Source organism: Mixophyes fleayi, chromosome 2 (assembly GCF_038048845.1).
Source record: "Mixophyes fleayi isolate aMixFle1 chromosome 2, aMixFle1.hap1, whole genome shotgun sequence".
Lineage (NCBI taxonomy): Eukaryota > Metazoa > Chordata > Amphibia > Anura > Limnodynastidae > Mixophyes > Mixophyes fleayi.
Window position 1 is genome coordinate 266,289,124 of NC_134403.1, and position 27,966 is coordinate 266,317,089.

The window sequence follows — 27,966 nt, forward strand, 5'->3', positions numbered from 1 at the left end:
AACAAATATATTGCCAGCGTTTTCTTTAATTTTTATTTTCTTTAAAAAGGTAACACAATTATTAGATTTAACATTTCTTTATTAAAATCCTAGAGCAATCAAGCCACTGGGGCAAACCCTACTCTATTGTTACCCCGGTCAAACACAGAGTAATACTGTCCAATGAAAACATCCCCCAGAATCCACAAGGGTCCTGAAGGGGGAGGAATGTCCATTCCCTGGAAGCCACTGCTGCAGTAGTCTCCGCCATCCTAAGTAGGAAAGGAGAGAGTGTTTGTTAATTGCTTGTTTAGTTATCTGAATATCATTCTTCTTCACATAGATATATTCAAGGATATAATTAATTGCAATCGAGTAGGGAAAAAAAATATTCACTAGAAGAATGAAAAACTATTTACCAGCATTAAAAGAAAATGGATCACATGGTCACAAACGTAGAGTGGCCTATGTTCACAGCGGCCCTGAGATTAATGCAGTGCAGGAGTGACATTACCCACTGCACTTATGTGTGTTCATGTTCCCTCCAGCAGTGTCATCGTGATCCCACAGATGGGAGCTAGTTGAAGTAGTGACATAGTTCTGCTGAGTTGTGCACATAATTCTCCCACTCTGGTTATTACAAGTTATTTGTACACATAACTACAGTCGTTTCTCTCTTCCGATGACAGGAAATGTTTGTACATAATAACCCACAAACCTTACTGAATGCATTGCTTCTTCATTTAACTCCCTTTGGCATATTTATTTATTTATTTTTGTTGCATGACATAAAACGGTCATCTGGGTACAGTAATATCCAATGTCAAAAACACAGAGGGAAGCTAGTTACAACAAATTTCAATGGAAGGGCTCTATATTGCCACCAGCTGGTCATTAGCAGTGCTACTAGTAAAAGTTGTAAAATGGTCTATGTAAGCAAATAAGCGGACAAAACTCACTAATATTGAAAAACCTGAGGTTTCTGTCCTTCATAATCACGCCTTAGGACACTTGTGTTACTGTTTGTTATGCATCCCGAACTGGTCAAACACCCCAACTGCCACTGTCTGCGGAGGGGGTTAAAATTGGAATTGAAATGGAAAGCGTAATGACATGATAAACTCTTTTTTTTGTACTTGTGCACTGAGTCGTGGTGCAAATTTAAACCACTGAACCTGTGTAACCTAATTTTAGAAACAGAGATGGACAATTGGTCACTATAACAATCTTAGGAAAAACACACTATCATATGTGATTACTAATTTCAGTAACCCCATCTCTTTCCTGTTTTGTTATAATATATGCAAACTGTTTCTTAAATCTAAAACAGCAGTGCTCATTTACTAATATTAGGTTAAAGCGCAAAAAAATGCTTTAAACCAGAATAACTTTATTTCATTGGACTTCATTTATATAGGGCACCGGAAGCATGCCACAAATTGCCTTAGTTTTGATTGGGTGGTTTTTGATTGTTTTTTTGGAAGACAACTCTGCAAACTAGATGTACGCTAGCACTGATGAGAGAGGGAGAATTTAAAGAGATGCACTGTACAAAAGTGTGAAGTCTAAAGTCCAAACTCCTTTTATTTTAGATCCACTCATTTCATTAAATTAAACTTTTCAATCTTTCTCCTAAAATCTGGATTGTTTTAGCCTCACATAAGTGTCTTAAATGTATCATGGGATTGAGGGGACACTGGGACTATATTTAGTATATGTGTGTTTCCACATTATAATTACACTGTGCAAAGTGTTCCTAGAAATGTGCTTCTCCATTAAATTAGTGCTCAAAATCCTACTAAAAGTGTTGGACAAGACCCAGTCACTGACAGTTTAGACCTGCTGTAAAATTTGAAGTGAAAATATCTGTGTGCACTTGTGCAACACCACTAAAATTACCTCTCCGCTACTTTCAATGATCTCACTCTGCAAAATTAAATCTCATTTTGCACTTCTACTCGAAACTACACAGATTGGACCACCTACCCCATGTCTAGGAAGAAACAGCCTGCTCACCCCAACTCCTCCTATTGACTGGTGCAAATATTTGCCCCTTTGCAATCACTACTCTGCAAACCTATATGTTTAGGTTGAAATGTAGGCAATGTCGGACGTTTTGCGCTTCTTAAATTACCTCTATTACCTAAACTATATTAAGCAAATTAATTGCTAATTAGTTGCTATGGTTCAGTGCAAATTTTGCATCCAAATGCAATGTCAGTAAATGAGCCTTGGCGTTAAATTTATCAAGCTGCGGGTTTGAGAAAGTGGAGATGTTGCCTATAGAAACAGGACTCTAGCTGTCATTTTGTAGAATGTATTAAATAAATGATAACTAGAATCTGATTGGTTGCTATAGGCAAAATGTCCACTTTTTCAAACCTGCAGCTTGATAAATTTACCCCCTAGTGTCTGTCAATACCAGTTGTTCTGTGTGTGCATCCGCACACCTTATACACCTAAACTAAATAAATCTGCATGGAATTTTGTCGCCATCTAGAAGTAGCGTGAGGTAATGCAGAGCCCAAAAAAAATAAAATATATCATTGCCTATGTTCACATTAAAAAGGAGTCAACTTAGTGTTTTTCTTCTAACTGAGCATTATCAATGTATAAATCTATCTCTGAATAGTCAGAGATAATGATCTCACCCATTACATCTGGGTGATATTTGTCTGTACCTAAATTTAGAACTAACTTACTGAATTAACCTGGGTTTAATTAATTTATTTATTATATAAAACAAGCCTTTGTCAACAATAAAATAACTTGAGCCAGGTTAAGTCAGGAAAAATGTCAAATACAACTTTGATGAAATGTGTCATTTTCACATTATGTGTAGCATGTGTTTGTAATATAAGTTAAGACGCTATAATGGTTTCCTCTTGATCTTTTACATCGATCTGAATTAGCAATAGCAAAGAGGTTTTCAACCCATTGCATAAGAGAAATCAAGCATTGTTTTAGCCTATAATGAAGAGCCAATTGCATAAAAGAGTACAGTATTGTTATTCATCACAGTGTTAATTTACTGTTAGTCCTATGCATCCATCTGCCAAAATGAAGCTCATCTTCTTACTTCCACCTATTGTCACTACATCTGTGACAGGATGGACCACCTATGCCACCCTGTCTGTTGGGCTGCTGGGGACCAGTTTGGCTTGCCTTGCCACTGTCCCCTTTTCGTTATCCCAATTGAGCCCTCTAACCGCAGTAGGAGGGGGCTTAAACTGCTGACACCACTAGGCTCCTTCACTGGCACCTAGAACTTCTTCCTTCTGGGTAATTGTCGCTGCTAGGGTACCCCCTTGCTGGTACAACTGGGCTGGTATACCTGACCTCTTGCCTTCAGATCAGGGTTGCTGTGGATGGTTTTCCTTCTGGCCTAAAATTTACACTAATCTGATATATCCCAAAACCTTCTGTGTGCATTATTTGTCCAGTATCTGAGCTGAAGGATAACAAATCACACAGACATAAAGGCAGCGCCTCCTGCTGTGTATACAGGCTAAAGAGACGTGTTGGCCACCGAGATGAAAAGGTCTAATTAACATGAGGGACTTTCATTAGAAGAGTTATACAAACCCAATCATGACATCCTGTCTCAAAAGTTACAAATCAATACCTCAGAAATTAATGCATTTTCTATACAGAAATATAACACAATATAATAAAAATATAATAAAATAAGTACATTTCTAAAACAAAGTATCAAGAATCAGTACATTTCTAACAATATAAATTGGCACACTGTGCTAATAATTTAAATATATTATTACAATAAGTTATTTATAAATGATCCAGCCACAACATCTCCTTAGCCTCTCTTACCATTGACACTTCTTCCCAGTTGCCCATACCTGCAGTCTTGGTGTCATCCTTGACTTCACCCTCAGCTTTACTCCACACATTTAGTCCCTTGCACTGTCCCTTGCATTCCTCCTTTGAAACATTGTCAGATGTGATGTCCCTTTCTCATTCTGGACATTACTAAAACCCTTATCTATTCTCTTATTATTTCCTGCTTTAACTTCTGCATGTCACAGTCTGTCTCATGCAGCTCCTGTCTGCCAAAAGCTATGTTGGACTTTTGCATTTATAGGTATCCAGCTTGCAGTTCCACTGTTCCACCAAAGGGGCCACTGTGGTACTTAGACATCTCTCCTACCTGCCATAGCTAGGCTCATTACTCCAGGATGCTAGCACCTGTCCCTGGCCTATATAAACCTGCATGTCCTAGCAGCATTTGCCAGTTCATCTGTTGCCATTATCTGTGATGCATTTGCTGATTGATCTCCTGGTACTGACTTCTGCTCGTCCTTCCGTTTTGGCACCTGTTCCTGTGACCCCTGATTCGGCATTGATTGTAACTCTGCACCTGCTTCTCCCTAGTATTGTGGTGGACCATCTGACTCTGGTCCCTGGCTCGTTTGACTCTTATGTGTCACTGTGTATGCAGTGTATTGCTTACCCAGCTTCCACAGTCTGAAGCAGCTACCCAGCTATTCCAGCACCCATGTCCGCAGTACTTATACCATTGTGTCTCCTGAATCCTGACACCCGTAATTCCTCCGGTGCCTCATGTCTCCTGAGTCCTGACTCCCTTAACTCCTCTGGTGCCTCGAGTCTCCTGACACCCGTGACTCCTCCGGTGCCTCATGTCTCCTGAGTCCTGCACCCGTGACTCCTCCGGTGCCTCGTGTCTCCTGCATCTGTTGTTACTGAGTTTTCTTGCTATTATTGCCTTATCCTAGAGAATTGCATCCTGAAACCTGTGTACTGGTGTTTAATAAAAACCACTTTGCTCACTACGCTTTCTCAGTGGTCTTGTATTGGGAATCCTGACACTGCAATCTTCTGCTATCTGGCTTTGTATCCCCACTACAATCCATCTTAAATGCTGTGGAAAGACTGATCTTCCTCTCTCACTGTTCCACGTCTAGTGCACCACTCTGAAAATCCTTACACTGGCTCCCCATTATCTCCAGAATCTAAATCAAGCTGCTTACCCTCCCCTTCAACGTTCTCACCAACACCTCCTCCTAATACATTTCATCATCATCATCACCACCATTTATTTATATAGCGCCACTGATTCCGCAGCGCTGTACAGAGAACTCATTCACATCTGTCCCTGCCCCACTGGAGCTCACAGTCTAAATTCCCTAACACACAGACAGAGAGGGAGACAGACAGACAGGTAGAGACTAGGGTCAATTTTAATAGTAGCCAATTAATCTACTAGTATGTTTTTGGAGTGTGGGAGGAAACCGGAGCACCCGGAGGAAACCCACGCAAACACAGGGAGAACATACAAACTCCACACAGATAAGGCCATGGTTGGGAATTGAACTCATGACCCCAGTGCTGTGAGGCAGACGTGCTACCACTACGCCACCGTGCTGCCTATTTATATTATTTCTGATCTCATCATAAGATTCATTCTCTCGCCAGCCTAGATCTGTCTCAGACCTGCAACTCCCTTCCTCTGTAATAACCATTCATTAATCCTGCCTCCAAGATTTCTCCTATGCTGCTCCACACTAATGGAATTCCCTGTTCTGCCTGATCAAACTCTTCCCCAACCTTCCATCTTTCAAGTGCTCTCTCAAATTCCACCTCTTCACTATAACCTATGCTACCCACACTTGATACTCCTCTCACTGAGTATATCTGCACCTGCTTCATCATCATCATCATCATATATACTTCTCTTTTATATATTATTTGTATTTTAGATATTTGTTATAATGACTGTCCTGTGCTGCATAGTGGCGCCTTACAAATAAAAGAAAATGATGAAGATATTCTTGATTATAGAAAATTATTCCTTATTGCCAGAGTACATTGACAATGCATTTTTATTCTATATACTGGTCATAGCACTTTGTCCTAAATAACCTATTTTTCACAATAAAAAGGGACTTCTACAACCTCAGAATTATAATTGACCACTAATATATATGACCCTCTGATTTTAAGCAAATGAGGACGTTTGTTAACACATACCAAATAAAAGTTAAAGAAATCTACCTAAGACCCCTTTTTTATAAATCAACACCACTCCTCAACTGGCAAAGCTGAGGAGCTCTCATGTCCAGGAACCCCAGGGCTGGCACTACCATTAGGTGAACCTAGGAGGATGTTTAGGGCACCAATTGTTAGCAGGAGCCTAAAATACACATAACAATGGGATGGTAAATATAAATTCTGTCCCACTATAGATTTCAAATGTCATTGTGCAAGACAGTTAGAGGTTTATATGAAGAGGCTTTGTGTCACCACTAGCTTGTGAGTACATATGTGGCACTGTAAGTTTTATAAAAAACTGTTTCTTCTTATATTTTGGACAATTTTTCGTGGCTTTGAAGGTTCCAGACACCTGTAATAAATCCCTCCCATAACTCCTCAATCCAAAATTAACTGTCACAAATCATTTATAGTTCAAGGTAAAATCAGTAAGATTCCACTAACACTAAGCTATGACTGTTGTATTCTGCCTGGTACTCTTCTCTGCTCAGCACTCCTAGGGGTAAATGTATCAATCTGCACATTCTGCAATATATGTCAACTTTGCAGGGCAGATATAAAACGACATACATTAATGGTTCACACTGTAAAGCCAAGCATTTCATGTAGGGGATTCATCGACTAACCTTCTTTTCCATTGAACCCGATCACATCCAATCATATTGTTTAAAATTTCTGATACACATGCAGATCTAGCCATTCAGCCTGAGTGTCATGAGACCTAGGGGTAAGTGTATCAATCAGCGGTTATCTAAAACCACCATTTTTTGACGGTTTTAGATAAACACTGATTGATGCATTTACCCCCAGATCTGTATCCAATATGGTGAAACAATGGAAACTAAATTTATTATATCTGGTCACTCAACCTAACACATAGGACCAGGGGCGGATCTAGAATAGTATCCTACCCGGGGCGATTTAGGGGGGGCGATATAGGCCCCGCCCCCTTTTTGACTTCAAGGCTGCCGGCGGCTGCACAATATGTGCAGGTCCGCTCGGCAGTGACAATGTGCTGCCCGGCTGCTCTGATTGTGTTTTAAACACAATCAGAGCAGCCGGGCAGCACACTGTCACTGCCGAGCGGACCTGCACATATTGTGCAGCCGCCGGCAGCAAGCCCCTGCTAGGGAGGGCGATCGCCCCGATCGCCCCCCCCCCATGGATCCGCCACTGCATAGGACCAGTAAACCAGTGAAAGGACACACTCAGAGTCACAGGCATCAACCGACCAGATTTCCATGTGACTGGCGGAAGATGTGCAATGTGAATAGTTTGTGTATAGCAGTGTGTTTCCTTCTGTAGTGACTTTATGAGGTTACATGCAGGAATGGGACACCTGGAGATGATAGACTGGCAGGGGGAACGTAACTATTGTTTTGGGCAGGAATGCCCCAGCTCATCTCGAGACAGATGCTTGGGCCTAACGATTTAATGAAATAAGCAGCATTTCTAGGGTTAAAATCTTTGGCATTTCAATGTAAGAAACATATAGAACAACTTACCTAGCAACCTTCTACCTGTGAAATTTTATGAGTCTGTTGATGCCATTTAAGTGTATGTTTAGCTATTTGAAGATAGCATTGAGTGTTTGCCATTGAAATTGTGTTTTCTTATTATGTAATTTTTGGACAACATGATTAATCAAGGATCAACATTGCAACAAAATGACTGACAAACGATGAGCTCAAATGATGAGCTTTGATGTGTAAATTAAGAAGAGTTCAGCTGTAAGGAAATTAGCACTATTTACCACTAAAATACATTATGACATTAAGTATATATGTTTGGATATTGTTAAAATTACCTGGTTGTGTAAAAAAATATTGTTAAAACTTACTATAGTAAAAAAAATCCTAATCTGATTCTCATTTGTCTGCTACTAACCCCACATACATTTAAAACCTGTCTCTCAGCCTGAGTGATGCACAATAGGATCAGTGTTCAATTTGGCAACACACGTTTACTGTGATATATTAGTCAATACCACTGCCAATACAGCAGCATGTGGCCAGCATCCATAGATAACAACATACTACAGATGACAGACATCACAATAAACTAAAACATCTAAAGCAGTTAGGGGCAACATGACATAACTAGAGGGCCACATACATAGCCATTCAGCCTTCAAAGGGGCCGCACAGAGGAAGGAGGAGAGCACAGTGCACTCCCTCCTCCTCTAGGTATGTGACCTCCCTGCATTGGGCAGAGGAGGTCACATGTCGCAGAAGTCACCTGTACACATTTTGATAAGATCAAGAGCAGCCGGCTGGGAGGGGGATTGGAGACGAAGGCTTGGCCGGCTGCTGGTGGCCAGTGACCCACCTGTTGCCCACTGCTGATCTAAAGAAAACTGTGCTATTTATAACCATGGTTAAATTAAGTCAAATATTTGCAACTACAGAAATCATAAAGATTTAAAAATCTGATGTCCAACTGGTACATCTAAGTAAATACACTTTGTACAGAAACTAATGGTTGCAGAGCTGTGTAGGGTTGGGAGCTTACTTCCATATGTGAAACTCATGTCTTAGCATTTAGTTTCAGGGTTTTTAGGTATAAGAGAATCGCTCAGTATCATCCAGCCCAGAATCCTCTAAGATGCCTATACACCTACTTGGTGGCATATAACAGTGTGAATAGCCCATAAAGATCGCCAATCCCAAATAAGATGGGGAGCTATCAGATGGCGGGTGGAACCCACAGTAAATTCAGTTGGCATCATTTGCAGCTGTGTATGTGTCATTGTCTGATCATGCTAATGGTGCCGTCTTTCATATTTGACCGGCACATTTATGCATGTATGTGGCCAAACCTGGGAGGACCAGCTGTCCACCAGTTGGTCCGAGTAGGAAGACAATATATTCCCAGTTTTACTTTGAGTTATACATTGACATTTACAGTTTTTTTCTTTCAGCTGCTTTTTAAATACAACGGTTTTTTCCTAAAATTGTCAATATAAAATATTTTCAAGGGTTCTCTGCCATGTCCAACTTATTTTATTTATTGTGGTTTAGGTCTTAGAACATGTGACGAATACAGATATCACTTCTCATCTGTTTACAGCTAAGAACAAAATAGCCCCGTTTTGTCTGTTTTTTTCATTTATTTTCTAATTTCAATGTTTAGTGGAGCTGTGCCTTTATCACATCTGCATGGGGAGAAGTCATTTGTGCTGTGTCATGCTCGTTAGTAATTCAATGCAATCTGAAGGATACAGGCCAAGTGTTGATGCCAATTCAATAGTGTTTGTAGTAGCACACCTGATTATATATTGGAAGAGTGTACACAGATAGGCAAAAGGATAACACATATAGTACATAGAAAGAAACCCTTAATTCCTGTTGTATTTCAACACTGCAGAAATACTAAATGGATGGCATAAGTCTTCTATTTATGGGCAGTATTTATTTTTAATTATAATGATTATTAAAGCACTGGGCATAGATTTTTGCATGCAGTGTACATGATTTTTCTCAATTTTCACAAGTGCACATATTGGCATAGGAGCTGCTTAATTGGGCTCTTTACAGTTATTATACCGCTATTAAAAGTGATACACAAAATTCAGGTCTCAAGTTATTGCAGTAGCAAAATCCAGGTTGAAGTGTTCATTGATGTAGCTAATGACCACTTAACCAGACCCTCCTCATGTTTCCCTAACCTTAAAAGACAATGGCACTTAGATGTTTTACCAGTACTGCCATCCTTTCTTCAGCTTCAAAATCAGAAAATTATTATTATTATTATTATTATTATTTATTTGTTAGGCGCCACAAGGTATCCGCAGCGCCGCACACAGTACTAACAGTAGACTATACAGGGTGAAACCATACAGAACAATGAAGCACCAATACTTCAGAAGCTTCGGCCAGTCATATGCAGTAAATACGGAGCGGAAGAACAGGTATGGAGACAGGAGAGGAGGGGGCCCTGCTCATACGAGCTTACATCCTAAGGGAAAATGTCCTATAGCTTCTAAACGGGCTGCGCTCATGCTTCCACAGTCACAAAGAAAAGGAAACAAGCCAACCTTAGCTCATACTTCATATAAGAGTCACAGCTGGGTTTCCAGGGCCCTGGGTGCTGTACTGGCAGTTTCCGCTGCTATTTGTATTGCAAAGTTACTGGTAGTCTTATGTCTTCTAGTTTCAGCTCAGCCATCTTCCAATGTCAGCTATCTTCCCAACTTCTTACCCTTTGTTTTTATGTCTGCATTTTTTTTGTGCAACTTGTATGTCCCTGTACTATGTATGTCCTGTTTTCAAAACTGCCTCACACTACAGAGCACTGAGTTGCCTTACCAATCAACAACAACAATAATAATATTAATAATAATATTGTGTATGACCACATATCCAGTTGTTACTTTCTATGTGGATTGCTTGCATTGTTAGTGCCTACTCTGAGACCAATTGGCAATAAATACTGTTTGTTTCCTTACCCACACATATCCAGGGACAACGAAAATAAACAACTCTGTTGGATGATATAGCTGCATGGGTGTAGAACTCAGAAGGAAGCCAGAAAGGTAAATTAATGCATTTAGTAATGATGCAGAAGTCAATGTAGAAACCAATGAATTAAAGTAATCTGGAGGTGCAAAAACACTTTAAGGAACTCAGAGTTATCTTGCTACTAATTTCAACCCCCTTTCTTTCTAAGCAACCTAAGCACCGCTATTCAATTCAACCCTTGGTATTGATCCCAATAGCTTATGGTTTATTGTTTGATTATTTATTATTTCCAACTTAGTTGGGAGCATTTGTACATGGTGGTCTGTCTTTAGTCATTTTGAAGCTAAGGTCTACTTATATGCAATAAAGACATGGGGCTAGATTTACTAAACTGCGGGTTTGAAAAAGTGGAGATGATGCCTGTAGTGACCAATCAGCTTCTAGCTGACATTTTTTAGAATGTACTAAATAAATGATAACTAGAATCTGATTGGTTGCTATAGGCAACATCTCCACTTTTTCAAACCCGCAGTTTAGAAAATATACCCCATAGGCTTTAAAATTACAGGTTGTGGCAGATCTACGTTTAGTCGGATTGTTGAAGAGTTTAGAGAACAATTACAATTTAACAGCAATGACCAGACTTTCTGTTAACAACATTCCCATTGCTTTCCAAAAATACAGATAAACATAGAGTTTCCCCTCACACAAATGGGCAAATACCGGAAACAGGTAAAGTTTTCAGATCCAACTTCGACCAACATTCTGAATGCCATGTTTCAGAAAGTTATGATCATTTAGCTGGTCTCAGAACTTCAGCACACAGCAAAACTTTCTTATTAGTTGCAAATATGTTTTTCTCTGTTTGTATATAAATTGCTTTACTAAGTCTGCTTCCAATGTAGCTCTGTATTTTTTAGGGTTTAGAAATAGATAATTAGAATTTAAAGAAGTTAAATGACGCTGCGGAATCAGTGGCGCTATATAAATAAATGGTGATGATGATGATGATGATGACCTTTAAACAGCAAATTTTTCACTTCATTAGACAAATAGGATGCTATTTTTGTACCATTCACAATATAGATGTCTCATTATTATGACAAAAATAAAGATTTTAGAAATTCCAGTTATTTTCCTTCACTGAAAAGAAGTCAATTTCATTTGTATTACTAGTTGCCTTTGAAAAAAGAACTTATATTGCTCGTAAGTCATGAATCTATATATTGATGTTTGTATTACTATTGTATTCTCTATGTTCAAAAAGACAAACACAGAAGAAGAGCTACTGCAAACATTTATAGCTGTGACAATTTCATTGGTCATTTATGTTGGCTAGTCATATCCTGATTGGCAGACGGACCATAGAATAGAGAATTGTGTTTTATATTACTATAACCACCAATAATAAAATGGATCAGAATAAGAACCAATGATTAGCCAAGTCTATGAATGGTTAGCTACAATATTTTATAGATAATCCAAAATTTCAAAATGACATTTCCGAGCTCTACTGACAACAGTAGGAAGACAAGTCAAGTTTATATGGAAGTTACACTTACCTCAAGCATATACTGTTCAGGTGACAATGTGTACCCAATACCATTGATGGTGAAAGTGACAGTAGGCATAGCACTCAGGTTATCACAATTCATACCATACTGAAACACAGACATACAGTTGAAGAATCAGTTCAGGGCATACATATAGTACTTCTAACGCCTAGAAGTGTCCCAATAATGGGACAGAGTTTACACCTTACGGGTGTGGCCTGGGGCTGATTGGCCTGCTTATATTTGCCACTTCTTTTCAATAAATGTATCTTTCAATAAATTTCTGACCTTTCATTTCGCCAAAACAAGTCTCTGGGCTAGATTTACTAAGCTGCGGGTTTGAAAAAGTGGGGATGTTGCCTATAGCAACCAATCAGATCTCAGCTTTCATTTATTTAGTACTATCTACAAAATGACAGCTAGAATCTGATTGGTTGCTATAGGCAACATCCCCACTTTTTCAAACCCGCAGCTTAGTAAATCTAGCCCTCTGTGTCCTTATTTATAGTGGTAAATTAACTCTTGTAGGTGTAAGATTATAAGAAGGGAAAAATGTCAACCGATAAATGTATTATGTGGTGTTACCATAGTTTCATGGTAATCCTTTTGTATGCCCTTTTTCATAAAGGCATATTTCAGTATACATTTCCAAATTGATAATGAGATTATTGGAAATTTACTGTCATTGACATTTGTGCTACATTCTTCTGAAAAAATAAGCATGTATTAAATTATTTCTAACCTATCAACTTGTGATCTGGACATATATCAAGCAGAGTTTCCCTTCACTATTTATTGAGAATTAACTGGACAGGAAGCCAGAACAATAGTTTCTTAGTTTGTTGAGCCTTTAGCAATGCAGAAAAGTTATAGTTTTTTTCAACAATAACCAGGATAAATTAAAAAAAACAATGGTAGTAAATCCATTTATCATCACCTGGCTAATATAATTTCACCAAAACAAATTTGAATCATCTCCAGTAACACAGTTAGCAAAATTCATGGCAAAAATGGTAATTTTGAAACCATGCAATATGTAAATGCGCAAAGCAGTTTATTTTGGTGCAAAGTCACCCTTTGCTTGCATGGTGAGCAAAGTTATTCCACTTCACATTGAAATTCCATTTGCTCAGTTAGCTGCTCTCAGTGGCGGATCAAGGGGGGGGGGCTATCGGGGCAATCGCCCCCCCTAGCAGGGGCTTTCTGCCGGCGGCTGCACACTATGTGCAGGTCCGCTCAGCAGTGACAATGTGCTGCCCGGCTGCTCTGATAGTGGGTTACCTTGGGCTGGGTCACTGGGCTTCCTGCATTTTCTTCCCTTTAAAATGTTCCAAATAAGTTGCTGAGCCACCTTCCCCGGGATACAATTTGCCAGCCAGCCCCTACTAATAATATCACTGTTGTTTAATGTAATGGGTATTGACAGGCAAATTGCATAAGTACAATAGTATGATAGAATAAAACCTGGAATGACAATTATAGGCCTCATCTAGAGTTAGAGGGAAATCCAGGTAAAGGTTGCACATTTGCAAATAGACAAACCATACTGAAATGCTGGATCGACCTGTATGTGGTCAGCTTTAGTAGGCTACACTAGCGCTAACTAAGTGGCCGCTATAGCTGCACTGTCCTATACAGCAGCCTCGGCGCTGTCAAAGAAGCGTCCGCGGCGGTGCTGTAGTGTATACAGCACCGTCGCGGACGCTTCTTAGACAGCGCCGCGGCTGCTGTATATGACAGCGCTGAAGAAACGGAACTGCTGCGCATGCGCAGCAGCTCTCGCGACAATCCTCCGTTTGCCCCTGACTAGTATATATAGCCTATGTAACACTGGAAAATGACTTTACTTAAACACTGGTACATTTTTCAGAATTCAGGTATAGTTTGCAACTATGCTGTATAATAACTTAATTTCAACTATGGACTCTATAATTAGATGTCTTGGTATACATTTCTTACTTCAAAAGTTAATACTAGTAATTTGATTGGCACTGATAACATGTTTGCAAATAATTTGTTTTTCACAAAAAGAGTCAAAGGCTTTATTGAACAGAGGAACATAAGAAACTGCAGGAATAAAGAGAATTTGTATTTATATCTCCTACCTCTCCATCTGACTCAGTGGCTCCAATGTAATTTTGCAGTAGCTGAATATCAGATGATGGACCAGTTAACATAGAAGTCCCAGTGTCTACAATAGCCTGACATCCTTCACTGCAAAACACCACTTCACCGTCTACCTGGATGCTGGAAAAAAATAAATTTGACATTAGTGGCTCATTACTGTCATTACTATACATTGCACGATGGGTTGGAAACAGATCATCAAACAGCAGTTGTGGTTACCTCCTGGCTCTACCCATGATATTATGTTGTACACAATTATACTGTTACAGTCATTAATTTGAATGCTCCTTAATTGTTGTAAACATTCGTTCAGCCCATAAATGGTTGATTCACTGTTAGCTTTTTACAATTAATTAAGGTTTAGTCTATTACCTTTATACTAGGGGTACTTAACCTTTTTTATGCTGGTGTTACATTATTGAAATAATTGTGTATTGCATTTTGATTACTTTACCTTCCCAATTAGCTCATTAGCTGGTAGTACATAGATTGGTTTTGGAAAAACAGCATCATGAAGACCGACTCTTGGAGACCCACTTAAATTTGAAATTATAATGTGTGCAATTTATTTAGATGGACTCTTCCTTTCAATAAGTGAGACCCTCTACATGATCCTGTATCTTGGCACGCACCCAATTATCCTTCTGTCCAGTAGAAAATGCTCTGCTCTCAAAATTCTTAATTTATTTACTATTGCCATTAGCTGTGCTAAATGAATGAATTGATTTTCTTAACAGTCGGCTCATCAAATAATTCATGTGGGAGGAACGGTGGGTACTGGGCACCAATAATAAAGGTTATGCCAACCCAGGACTTCCTTTTGTGTGGAATAGAAAAATCCCTGCTGTTTTTAATATCCACGTGGGCAAAAATTATATATATGTGACTGTTGATTCAAGCTATTAATATGTTGTATCCAACTTCAGTGATAATTTAAGATGGCACCAGGAAAAGAAGAAGGACGTAGAGGATGGAAAAACTGATGGCTTTATCAATCCCATCCTGGGGGAGGTTATGGTTAGTGTTGTCAGGACTGGCTAGGGATAGCAGATACCACTAGGCTGGTAAATACATCAGTCTTAAGAATGTGAGCTCCACATAACTAATAATAAAATCTTCTCCTTTTAATCAGGACTTACATGAAATCAGATTTAAAAATTAGGCTACAAAACAGTAATGTTTAAGTTAATAGTTAATGACAAATGTAACACCATTTTGTGTAAATGTAGTCTTAGTTATTGGTATAAAGTTACTACTGTATCATGCATTTTATTAACCATGTACTTACTTATCAACTTCTATCTGCCAGTAGCCCTGAACAGTAACTGGCACCCAGTTCAACTGACCAGAGAAACGGGATGTGTCATAGCCCCCAAATACTAACTCCCCACCTTCAGAGGAGGTAGAAGACCTGGGAAATGGATATACGTGCATTATTAAAAGGAGGTTTGTATCTAAGTAAACACAATAAAAATACTTATATGGACAGTTTCACAGTATAAAAATTCCTGGATCTTTGTCTTCTAAGCTTTGAGAGATATCTGGGATGTAATGTGTTGAGAGAAGGTCACACAAAAAGATACAAAGCAGTAAATTGGTTAAACCAATTCAGTCATCTCAACTTTTCCTGCCTGGGAGCTGCCATGATGATCTATCAGATCTTTCTCAGAAATATAGCAGCATCCAGTGAGTAATTAATAATTTATTTTATAAATACCTGCCCTTTATTAGAACACAACAGAATAAGAATATTGTTTTAGACTTGGTTCCAAAATTATAAATAATGCTAATAGTGTCTATGTTAAGCCAAAAGGCATAACAAAATTGAATGTTACCTGCTCATGTAGACACCAAATACTGGCAATTCCACTAAATTTTGAGCAATCATGTTGTCAAACACAGGAGTACAACTGTCAACAGCCAGGGCGGGGTATGCCAAACCCAAAATCCCATCAAAATTAGCATCTTGGAAGGTGCTTCCTGGCTCTGACACACTTTCTGCAAACTTCTGATTCTGTACAGTTATACCCTGAACCTATAAGACAGGAGATATGGATGAGATGGATGAGATGCACATGGCAATTGATACATACTTTACCTAAGACAAATGTATTGTGCAAGTTTTCGCTGCAGCAATATTTCTGACTTACGAGCTAATGCTTTTTATACTACTGATAATATTGTAGAGCAACGTGGCAGTTTGTACAAGATTTTACATTTAGATTAGTGACATATTAAAGAAATTACATGTAATACTCTTATCTACAGTAATATACTGTAAATGCAACAGTTGTATTTATTTAATCGAGTTAACTTAGGTTGTGTATTAGACTTTTCACAGCTGTGAAGCCTAGGACAAATGAATACTGTAGAAAGTCTCACAACTGAAAATGGCTAAAGATCCAACATCACAAAATGAGTAAAAACAAGTGTTCTCTCCCGTATCCCTACGCTGTAATACAAAATGCCCTACAAATGAGCCTAGGTACATACTTGTAAAAAAAAGAAACATTCTAATAAAAGCGTGAAGAGATTTTGCTCTGAAATAGGGACAGATGGAAGACATTGGAAAGATTTATAAAAATAAATAAATGTTGCAAAGGAAAAAAGTGGTGTTGCCAATAGTGAACCATCAAATGGTTGCATTCATTTTATAGACTGCACTAGTGAAATGACAGAATTTCATCTAGTCCGTAATATAACTGAATGTAGGAGATGCATAACGAGTAAAGGTGTTTCACTTATAGTGACTAGTACTTACAGTAACTTGATCAATTCCTAGTATGCCTGTTAAGTTGCCTGTTCCATATTGGATATAGAATGGTTGTCCATCAGTTGTATAGGTCTTAGATTGACTTGCTTGGTACCTGTCATGACTCACTGCATAGATAAAACATTAATGATAATTATTATTACTTATTTTTGTATATTGCCTGCAAGTGCTATGTGGTGCTATACACATCCTTTTTCTGTCAAGCTTATAGTTATGGTTTTGGTGACTACTTTTGGCGTCTGGGACAATTTGAATTTATCCACAGTCACACTCTGATTTGAATTGGGGTGTCCAGCAAACCATGAATCTACTTATTCCCTGATTGTAGTACTGGACAGTAAACTCACAGCTTATTATGCATCAATCTGCAATATAATGTACTAATTGCTCTCAAACTGCCAATGTGTTCCCTCAACCACATAGCTACTCATCAGAATATCCGATAAAACATTTCAGCCTTTTGCAGAAACTAGCCTACTCCTTTACATAACCTAATGTTGTGGAAGCCAAATTGATTGACAAAATATTGACTGTTTATGTTTAATATTGTGTCAATTAAGCAATACAATATATTTATATTTTAGTGAGATAAATAAGTGGGTCCAACACAGATCTGATGGTATATCGTGTAAAACTTTAATAGTGTGTACACAGGAATAGGCATGCTTATCGGGACTTTTTTTTTTTCAGTCACTTGTAAAATTGCTAAAAATATTGCATTGTTAGAATTTTCCTGTAGTGTATACCCAGCCTAAGGCTCGGTACACACTGGAGAATTTTCTGACCAATCTGTTATCTACAATTATTGTTCCCACGACTAAAGGTCCAACCAGTCGGGCGATTCACACATACACACTACACACGATTTACCAACAGATCTGTGCTCTTCATCTGGTCCTATAGTCGTTTAGAGAATGACAGCGCAATATGCATTCATTCCTGTCACACTGATTAACTGCCTTGTTATAATTATCCACATGTCCTTACGAGTTTCGTTAGCTTCTGCGACTCCGAAACGAAATATTCAGTCTAAAAGAACGAATTAATGAATTATTCCATCTACAGCACTCAGCACATGTTCATTGCCAGTATCGGCTGAAAAGACCATGGGGTATATTTACTAAACTGCGGGCTTGAAAAAGTGGAGATATTGCCTATAGCAACCAATCAGATTCTAGCTGTCATTTTGCAGAATGCACTAAATAAATGAAAACTAGAATCTGATTGGTTGCTATAGGCAACATTTCCACTTTTTCAAACCCGCAGTTTAGTAAATCTATCACCAAGACTCTGTAAATTCTGTGGAGACTGTGATCGTGAGGGCATACACAATACATGATCGGAAGGTGATTGGAACAAGATTATTAAACAGTATGAGCAACCAGATGAAACAATAACCGGCACTTTGGAACGACTGTCGTTCATCGTGTAAGTATACACACTAACGCAATATGTGGCTGAGCTGTCGTTTATAGGGTGATTGGCCCGATAATTGTCTGAAAAACCTCCAGTGTGTACCTAGCTTAAGTGACAGCTGGACAAATATATTTACCTTTAGGGTTAAGAAAGGTCAATAAGAAAGGTTAAGCAAAATAAGGTGAAGTGAGATTTACGATGTCACCACATATTCTTTAAACAACCTTGATGTATGTTGTTTTTTATCTCAAGATTTGATTTAGAAACTTGTTGTGTGTGTACCATATTGTGAAACTGTAAACAAGAGTAAAGATCATTATACTGTGTAACAAATGTTGTTAAAAAGGTATAAAAGCTTGTACTTGTATTCACAAGGACACACTTCTCTCTGTGTGAAGTGTCCACATCTGATGTGAATGCAATAAAAACTTCAGAATACTTTGTAAGACTTTTTACCTTGTCACTAGTTTAACATAAGATTGAGATATTCCATATTGCTTGCTATAGCATAGTACTGTGAAATGATATATACATACCAATGGAATGTGATTATATTTGTGAACAAACAATCAAACACGGAAGTAGTCTTGTTTTACTTAACCATCAATTACTTAATACCAATGTATTATACCCTAAAAATGTTCCAATTGAACAGTGATAACATTTGTGAACAAATAGTCAGACACAGAAGAAGCCTTGTTCTACTTAACCATCAAATGGTTCCAGTGTATTATACCCAGTAAATGTTCCAAATGAACACTGATAACTTTTGTGAGCAAACAGTCAGACACGGGAGTAGCCTTGTTTTATTTAGTCACATGGGAGTAGCCTTGTACTTTGTTTCATACAAAGGTGTTTTTGACACTACAGAGCCAATGTCATAATAGCCTGGCATCGCTGTCCTGTGCCGTTGGAAGACCATGCTTCTTCCACACTCTAACTCTAAGTCTGTGGCTTCCTTGTCTGCCTCCATTCCTCTCATCCTCAAAACACTGTCCTTGTAACATGCAGCCCTGTCTTCTCGAATATAATCATATGAGTGGAAAGACCCCTGCCTCCCACAAATACTCATCTCCAGGAATAATCTGTGCTTCTTTGAATATTTCCATGACTGGTTACATATTGTTCTTTCCCCACCCACACTAAAATTGGTGACACACAAACAGCAGGAGATGAAGATTGATAAAACTTCCCTGCAGTTTCTTAAAGATCTCCACATAGTTAGTGATGTATTTAGTTGTGGATTTGTAATGTGAAAAGAACTCTACCCACCCAAAGACTGTGAGCTATGTTTTTTTGTCATTTATTGTGATGGTTATTGTCATTTACTCCTAGCCTGACCACTGCCGATTACCATCTCTACAGTAGATGGGAAAATTGTGCAGTAGCAGGTGGCTCCACCATCAGCCCAAATTCAGGAAAGGACACTTCACTCATTATCATGAGTAATTAGGCTCCTTTCTGAAACAATAACAAATGCACTTGTGTAAGTCTCTAATCTTCTGACTCTAGGGAACAAACTGTCTGGAGTGCGGCTCCTTCTTCCTACCTGGTACCCAGGTATGGAGAAACCAGTATAATGTCAATTTAAATCAGTGTTTAGTGTTTGTAATTTTCTTTAAAACAACTACTGTTATTATATTATTATATACTATGTTATATAGTATGCGTATTTATACAATATATGGCAAATTGTAATGATAACCCATTGGGTTAGCCTGTCCATAAATAAGTAATAGTGCTCTCTTACTGCATGCTGGACTAGTGCAATATACAGATGGGACCCACAAGTTTGAAGAGCCAGTGTCAAAGATCACAGTGAATGCTTGAGGCGGAGAACCAATATAAATCTGCCCAAAATACTCCACCTGGGTAGGAAATAAAAAACAAAGAATTGTGGTTAGCCACAGAGGCCAAAAATCAGTGATCACTGTAATTTACACTTATCAATACTTATAATAATGTACCATTGAAGTCAAAAGCATGTTACTGTTTCTTGTCCTCCCAAATATCCTGTTATGATAGTCTTCTAAAACTTTCAATTAAAAGCTTTTATTATAAACACATTGGGCCTGATTCATTAAGGAACTTAAATTAAGAAGTTTCTTATTTAAGTCTTCTGGACAAAACCATGTTACAATGCAAGGGGTGCAAACTAGTTTTCTGTTTTGCACATAAGTTAAATAATGACTGTTTTTCATGTAACACACAAATATCAACTTTAAATTTCAATGTACAAATAAGCTATCAAGTATTTGTGTGCTACATGAAAAAACAGTCAGTATTTAACTTATGTGCAAAACAGAAAACTAATTTGCACCCCTTGCAATGTAACATGGTTTTGTCCAGGAGACTTAAATAAGAAACTTCTTAATTTAAGATCCTTAATGAATCAGGCCCATTGTGACAAGAAGGGAGTGTCAGGACAATGAAACTAGGAGTTTAGCCTGCTGGACACCCCTTCTCATTCGTATTGTGTTTTACATTGCTTGGATTATGTTGTATTAACTATGTATATGTATTTAATGTCCATTTTACAACTTTAAAATGTTGTCAGATGGGATTGCACGCACTGGTAATATTATGTAAATATGCCGTTTGTGTACAGTAAGTTGTGCAATATGTTGTCTGGACGTTGCGCCAATATGCCAACAGTAGGCTTCCCACTGCTTTAGCAGATGTTCTGGAGTCACGCGCCATATGGTGCCTGCAAGTCAGTTCTGGACTGCGAGAGGTCCATGGACCACCACTGGTAAGTGGAAGTCCAATCCCAGGTGGGGGCTAAGGGAATGCCCTTCTCAAGACATACCACTATGGGAATGGGGGAAGTTTTAAAAGACTTGGAGATGGAGGGATTCTCTCTTCAGTACCCTTTCTAGGAGCTCACCCTGACCTGCCCTGAGTTCATAGGCAATCCGTTGTAAGAGGAAACCCAATCCCAGGTAGAGGTGTCAGTTAAGGTAATACCCATCCAAACACACATCACAGTCTAAAAGAGTGAGGCTTTAAATTGCTTGAAGGCAGGGAGACATGAGGGGGTTTCAGGACAGTGCTAACTAGGAAACACTACTCCTGTCAGACTGATCTATGATTGTGCCCTTGTTTACATTACAGCCTGTACTTTCATTCTGGACCTGCCTAAAGCATAAGGACATTGAGCTCCTGCGGTAGAGGAGTGAACAGCATTCCTCTGTAGCCAGGACTGTGATTCAAAGCGACTGACACAAAGGCACTGCTGAGGTATAATAGTGTGTAGTTTGCAGTGTGGTGAACACTCTGATATTATTACATAATTGCTATTATTTTTTGTATATATAGCAAAAGGGTGCATTTTTCTCCCAATATTTGACTAGGTGATTTATTTAACCTAAGTAGAGGCACCTTGAAGGGGCGACACAGAAAACATAGGGTTGATCTACAGCCAGACAAGTCATCTGGCAGGGCCAACAGGGCTAAACGTTACCCTGGTATCCACACACACATTTTATTTTGTATCATATATTATGCTTTCTGGCCATTTGATAGCTGTACATTTACTGCTACTATCGAATGTGCAAATGTAGTAGGAGTTGTGGGTATATACAAGGTGAGTTGTTCTGGTATAAGAACAAAACTACATTTACACTAACAATCTCTGAGCAGACAGTCACTCTCAGTTATAACAAGATGACTTTGGCATACTTACATCCATGTAATTGATAAGTGGCTCACTGGCAGTCTCCGGGGTAGTACATGAGTCACTGTACTGCAGAAAGTCATCCCCGTGTTTTGTCCATAGATTAGAGAGCCGCCCTTTCTCCTTGAGGACTTTCCGCATTGACTTCTGTCTTTTTAGGGGAATTCTACCGTGGGGAAAATATTCTTAATAAAAATCACTGATGTTATAACCACAGAAAAGGAATAAACTAAGTAGTCTTCCTGGTTTTGTGGGTTATGTGTTTTTTCTTTTGCTTATTATGTATTGAATTGTGATTTCTTATAACCTCACTAGTAGAAGGAGAAGCAGTAAGGAGACTTTTAAACATTGCTCCCTGAGAAACATATCCAAATACACTTCTCGAAAGATGATCAGACATCGAGAAAATGCCATTTACATGGCACCATGCCAGTAAATCCCCTTCTCTATTTGTAGAGACCTATCAGAATATATTCCCCCAAAAAGCATTGCCTAAATATCTCTCTGCTCTTCAGTGATGATTGTGTGGGTTATTGACTCACAACACTGCCATGTAAATGGCATTTTCTCAAAGTCTCTTCTCTTTACAGAGAGATTTATTGGATTATTTTTCCATGGAGCACTGCAAGGAAGTCTCCTTATTGCTGTTTATTTTTCAAGTGAGACTGCGTCTATGGCTCTCTGTCTGTAGGTGGATAGTCTAGGTCACCACCCGTTCCATGCACTAATGGGTGGCGCATTGACCATGCTTACCCACTGTCTTAATTTAGGCAGGTGTCATGCGCACTTGTCACTGATGCATGTGGAAATGCAAGGCTCTTTTTAAGGGTAGGGGTGGTCTAGGTCTTCGAAACCACAAGGCACAGATCACTCACCATTCCATGTGCATGCCACTAATTTGCTGTGGTTTGCGCACATAGGGCCTGATTCATTAAGGATCTTAACTGAAGAAACTTCTTATTTCAGTCTCCTGGACAAAACCATGTTACAATGCAAGGGGTGCAAATTAGCTTTCTGTTTTGCACATAAGTTAAATACTGACTGTTTTTTCATGTAGCACCCAACTACTTCATAGCTTATTTGTAAACTGAAATTTAAAGTTGATATTTGTGTGCTACATGAACAAACAGTCAGTATTTAACTTATGTGTAAAACAGAATGCTAATTTGCACCCCTTGCATTGTAACATGGTTTTGTCCAGGAGACTGAAATAAGAAGTTTCTTCAGTTAAGATCCTTAAAGAATCAGGACCATTGTTTGGATTTGGGATTAGACAAGGTTGGAAGCTATGCATTGACTCACAGGTCTACCATGGAAATCACATTTTCCAGATACCACTTCTTCTTTTGGAGAGGGTTCTTTCAATTGTTTCTTACAAATAGTAAAAGAGGCTGGAGAATGAAACTTGAATTGTAAAATAATACAATTTGCTAATTTGTTACAAAGCTGTATTGAGATAGATAAAACATGCAATTACTATGTCAATTACACACAACGTACCAATGTAAACAAACAAAGTGTGTCACAGCCATGAAGACACTGCATTTCAAATGCATCCCCAAGGATAAGACCAACATTCCTAGGATCCATCCAACTTTAGAGGTCAGGGGTTAAAGATTAAAGCCACACGCCACAGTATAAATCATAAGAGTTCCCATTTTAATGCATAATAAACTGTTGTAGTAAGAAAAACACCTTTAAGAGTCAGCATATTGTGTTACCAGTTAGGGTGACAAATTCAATCAGATTAAAAAATTACACCATAAAACAATGTGCCCATGTAAAGGTGGAGAAAATATGTCCCCTATGGGTAAATGAAGTCACCACAATATTATGTAAAGTAATTTGAAATATGACAAAGGGAATCAGACAGACCACTCACCGTATTACCCCATGGATGAAAGTGACACATAGCAGAATTACAAGCACTTGCTTCATCTTTTGCGTATATAGGAGCTCAGAAACACTGCATAAGACTGGCTATAAAAAATCTACTTTATATCATTTGCTAGAACCAAGCCCATAAACTCCAGATAGTGCTGTTTGCTATGCAAAGTAAACAGATTACATATTTCTGCGGTTCTCACACAACTAACAATGTTAAAAGCTTGTGAGAGGGTTAAGCACAGTACTCTTACTGTAGTTGCTGTGACTAGATTGTAAACTGTGCAGTATGGCATTCCCCCTCATATTACATAGGGCATATTAACAGCGTAGTTTTTACTAAATTAGGTGTGAGATGAATTGATTCTAACAAAGCATTTTATTTGTCCTGAATGTGTCTACAGAATGTTCAATATAGTGCTAAATAATGATAACAATTGCAATACTGTGGCACTTGATTGCTTAATTCAATATATTGTGCTATAAATATAATATAAATTTTATAACTTTCACCAAATAGAAAAATATGTATTCAACAGTTTGACTGGATCACTTCTATATAACTTATTGTATAAATTTATTTATATTAGTAGAGCTGTGCTCCAATTTATATAATTGCTAATATACTGATTTTTGTTTTGGATGTATTTTGTATGGAAATGTATTGATTTCTGAGACAGTATGTCATTATTTGGATTTGTAACTTTCCTAAAGGAAATCCCAATTAGGCATATGTGTGGAGGAAATGTGTTTTCTGGAGCTGTCTGAAGGCAGGTAATCTCGTGGTAATTAGACCTTTTCATCTCAGTGACCTACACATCTTTCTTGCTAATTGAGTTTGTAATATTAGACAAGGTACTGTCGTTGGTTGGTGAGTGGGGACTTGGCTCTATGTGTAGGTATTAATCTAGCTGGCCTTTCCCAGAGGATGCTCTCACTAATTGGTCGTAATCATTTGGTTCTTCGATCTCATAAATAGAGAAAGATACCTCTGTATCTGATCCTGAGTGGAATGAGAGAGGTAATAATATTGATAGATTTTGCTGCTTATGAGCCTCAGGTTCATAAGTGTTCTCCCTTTTGGATTTGTCAATATTGTGTAGGTAACTCATACAACTCTGGTGACATATTTTTGCCTGTGTCAGGGATTTGTCTTTTTCATGTCTATTTAATGATTTCTGAGTCTTTACTGCATTCTTCTGCTTTTTAAGGACAAATTTGTCTCTAACTATGTCACGACCTGCATCCTGCAACTCCTGTCTGCAGATACTTTGTTGGACTTTTGTATATATTTGTATCCTACCTGTAGTACCACTGTCCACCAAAGGGGCCACTGTGGTACTTAGACTGCTCTTACCTGTCTCGTTATTGCTGTAAGCTTAAACACCTGCTTCTGGCCTATATAAGCCTGCCTGTCCCAAGCAACCTTTGCCAGATCATCTGTTGCATTTACCAGTGTTGCTGGTCCTGTTCCCTGGCTCCTGTTCTCTGAGTTCCCATCACATCTATCCGCAGATCATCTCAGCCACTGTGTCTACTCCAGTATCCTGTGGTAATGCTCTGCATATTATTGCTACCTGTTCTCTGAATCTCCAGCACATCTATCCACAGATCATCACAGCCACTGTCTACTCCACTATCCTGTGGTAACGCTCTGCATATTATTGCTAACTGTTCTCTGAATCTTCAGTGCCTTGCTTCGCAGACCGTCGCACCTTGTGCCATCTCCATTACTTCGTAGTAAAGTCCTACGGATCACCGCATTCTGCATCTATTATTCACTGTGTTCTTTAGTTATTTCTGCCATACCCTACCGTACTGCAACCTGAAACCTGTGTAACCGCTGTTAACAAAAACCACTTCATTTCACTATCCTCTCCCTGGTTTTTATTGGGATTTCTGACAAACTACTTGAGACTGTTTTGGTATAATAAACAATTTTTCTTCTTTGGCTAATCTGTTTTTGACTAGTGACTCTAAATTGATGAATTCTGGTTCTTGTCTGTATGGTTCCAAATGTATGTCTCATGTTTTTGTGTTATCTTCCAGAGTTTGTAATTTAGCTTGACGTTCTAATGAGATGAGGTTCAGTCACTGTAATGAACAATTGTCTAAGATGACCTGCCGCTTTGTAATAAACTCTGTACTGAATTTATTTGAGGATGGTCTTTAATGTATTTTTAATCCTTCTGGTATGATCCTTTGTGTTATGTACTATTCTAAAGTATACTTGTCACACCAAATTTTACTTTCTTGTTTAAGTAATTTCTCTAACTTCAAAAATCCTGTCCTGTTTGGGCGTCCTATTCTTTTGCTTCTAATGATGAAAACAAGTTTTGTGCCTGCCCTATACTGTTTTGTCTTATGTCTAAAAGCCCCACATGTGTATTGAAGTATTACTTGGAGGAGTGGTGTTGCAGGATCTGGGAATGGTTACAAGTATAAACAAGAAACAGATGATCTGCGCTCAGGGATTATTCAAGTTTGATGCTGATTCTTTATGGGAGCTGTTGAAGTACAGAGATTCCCAAACTATAACTTCAAATAGGTGAAAGATAATTCATCAAGCGCTGTATCCACTCAGGGTGAGTGAGACATGTGATGTAATTATGATGTTTTGATCTATAGGGTGGTGAAGACGTAAGGTGTGGTAATACGGTGTATCCAATGTTTGTAATCTGGATATGATAATAAGTTGCAAACAGTAAAAATGGGTGTCTAAACCACACAGAACTTCACTTCTTTAATAAAATAATTTTAACTTTAAAAACTGACTTCTGTTGATCTAAGTAGTATTCATAGTCTTGGTGCAGACTAACTAATAGGTAAGTTCTGGACTAGATGTCATGTGAAAAAGAATGCCCACAATCTAATTAGAAAGAAAGTAAAAAAAGACAAAAGAAAAAAAAAAGAGAACGAGAAATAAAAAGGGGGGGGGGGTCACAAAATAAAGTTCAAAATACATCAATTCCTATAATAGTCCATGATGAGAAGTGATAATAATAAACATAGTCTTAATTACTGCTCCACCAAGCGATATGTAGTAAAAACAGATGAAACTCAATTCCAATTGTGCTTATGAGTTTGTCTTGTCTGAGACTTGAACAATCTCTTAGATGGGAAGTCTCACTCTATGATTTGGGTTGTATTTTATGGTATGTTTTTGCTGCGTTGTTTATTGTTTTGTTATAATATTAGCTGCACATTGTTTTTATAATATTTGTTGTTTAGCCTTCTGTTTGTTAAAATGACATAACCACTGGTGCAAAAACAAACTCCAATGTAAAATCTTCCATAAACACAAATCACATTCAAGCAAGCTTTGTTAGCAGTTGGCAATGGGAAATGTTGGTTATTGACATGTAAAATAAGGTAAATCAATGAAAAAGTACTGCTTAATAATAGGCACAATAGTAAAAAATATAATTTTGGGTGGGAGAACATTGGGAAAAAACCTTAATAGCTTGATAAATACGCCCCTATACCCCCAACATTGAGACTAGCAAAATTGTACTATTTGGAAGTATGCTTGCATGACATCTTGCAACCTTTAAACTGAAATCTATTTTTTTTTTTTTTTTATTAAATCTAGGTGCCAAATAGTATTGTAATTAAAGCAATGAATTACTTTAGCTCTCATGCATATAGCTGTCCTAGCACAAAGTTAATAGCTCAACAAGAGAAAATGAAAAAAGATTTAAATAAAAAAAAATTGATTTTTAGATTGGCATCACTTACCGGACTCATAAAAAGTTATCAGGGCCAAATATCAGACCTCTGTACAACAACTTCTTGGGGCCCCTTCCATAGCTGTCAAAGGGGTGTAACCACACCAGGCTAGTGGCTCCTCCTACTACACAGGCAGGCCAGGGCACCCTGGCAGGCCTGGGCCCTGTTACTTTGTACCTGCCCCCCCTTCTTGTCCCTGTAAGTTATATAATGCCATCAATGGTTAAATAGGATGTGCTTTCTCATTGTAACTCCTCAGGTTCCAAGATAACTTGTAAAAGACAAAATGCCATTCTCAGGATCAAACGGGTTTATTGGTGTTCACAAGTAAGAACTAAA

General features: G+C 38.3%; 1 protein-coding gene across 1 annotated transcript; it reads right to left on the reverse strand.

The window, feature by feature from the left end:
- On the reverse strand, positions 1-27,966 carry CTSE (cathepsin E). The gene is made up of 9 exons (XM_075198160.1): positions 27,637-27,966; positions 22,024-22,180; positions 20,089-20,206; positions 16,911-17,029; positions 15,985-16,184; positions 15,438-15,560; positions 14,128-14,269; positions 12,032-12,130; positions 1-251 (listed from the first exon to the last, which is right to left on the reverse strand). The coding sequence occupies exons 2-9, from the start codon at positions 22,153-22,155 to the stop codon at positions 99-101; spliced, it is 1,086 nt and encodes a 361-aa protein (XP_075054261.1). The 5' UTR covers positions 22,156-22,180; positions 27,637-27,966; the 3' UTR covers positions 1-98.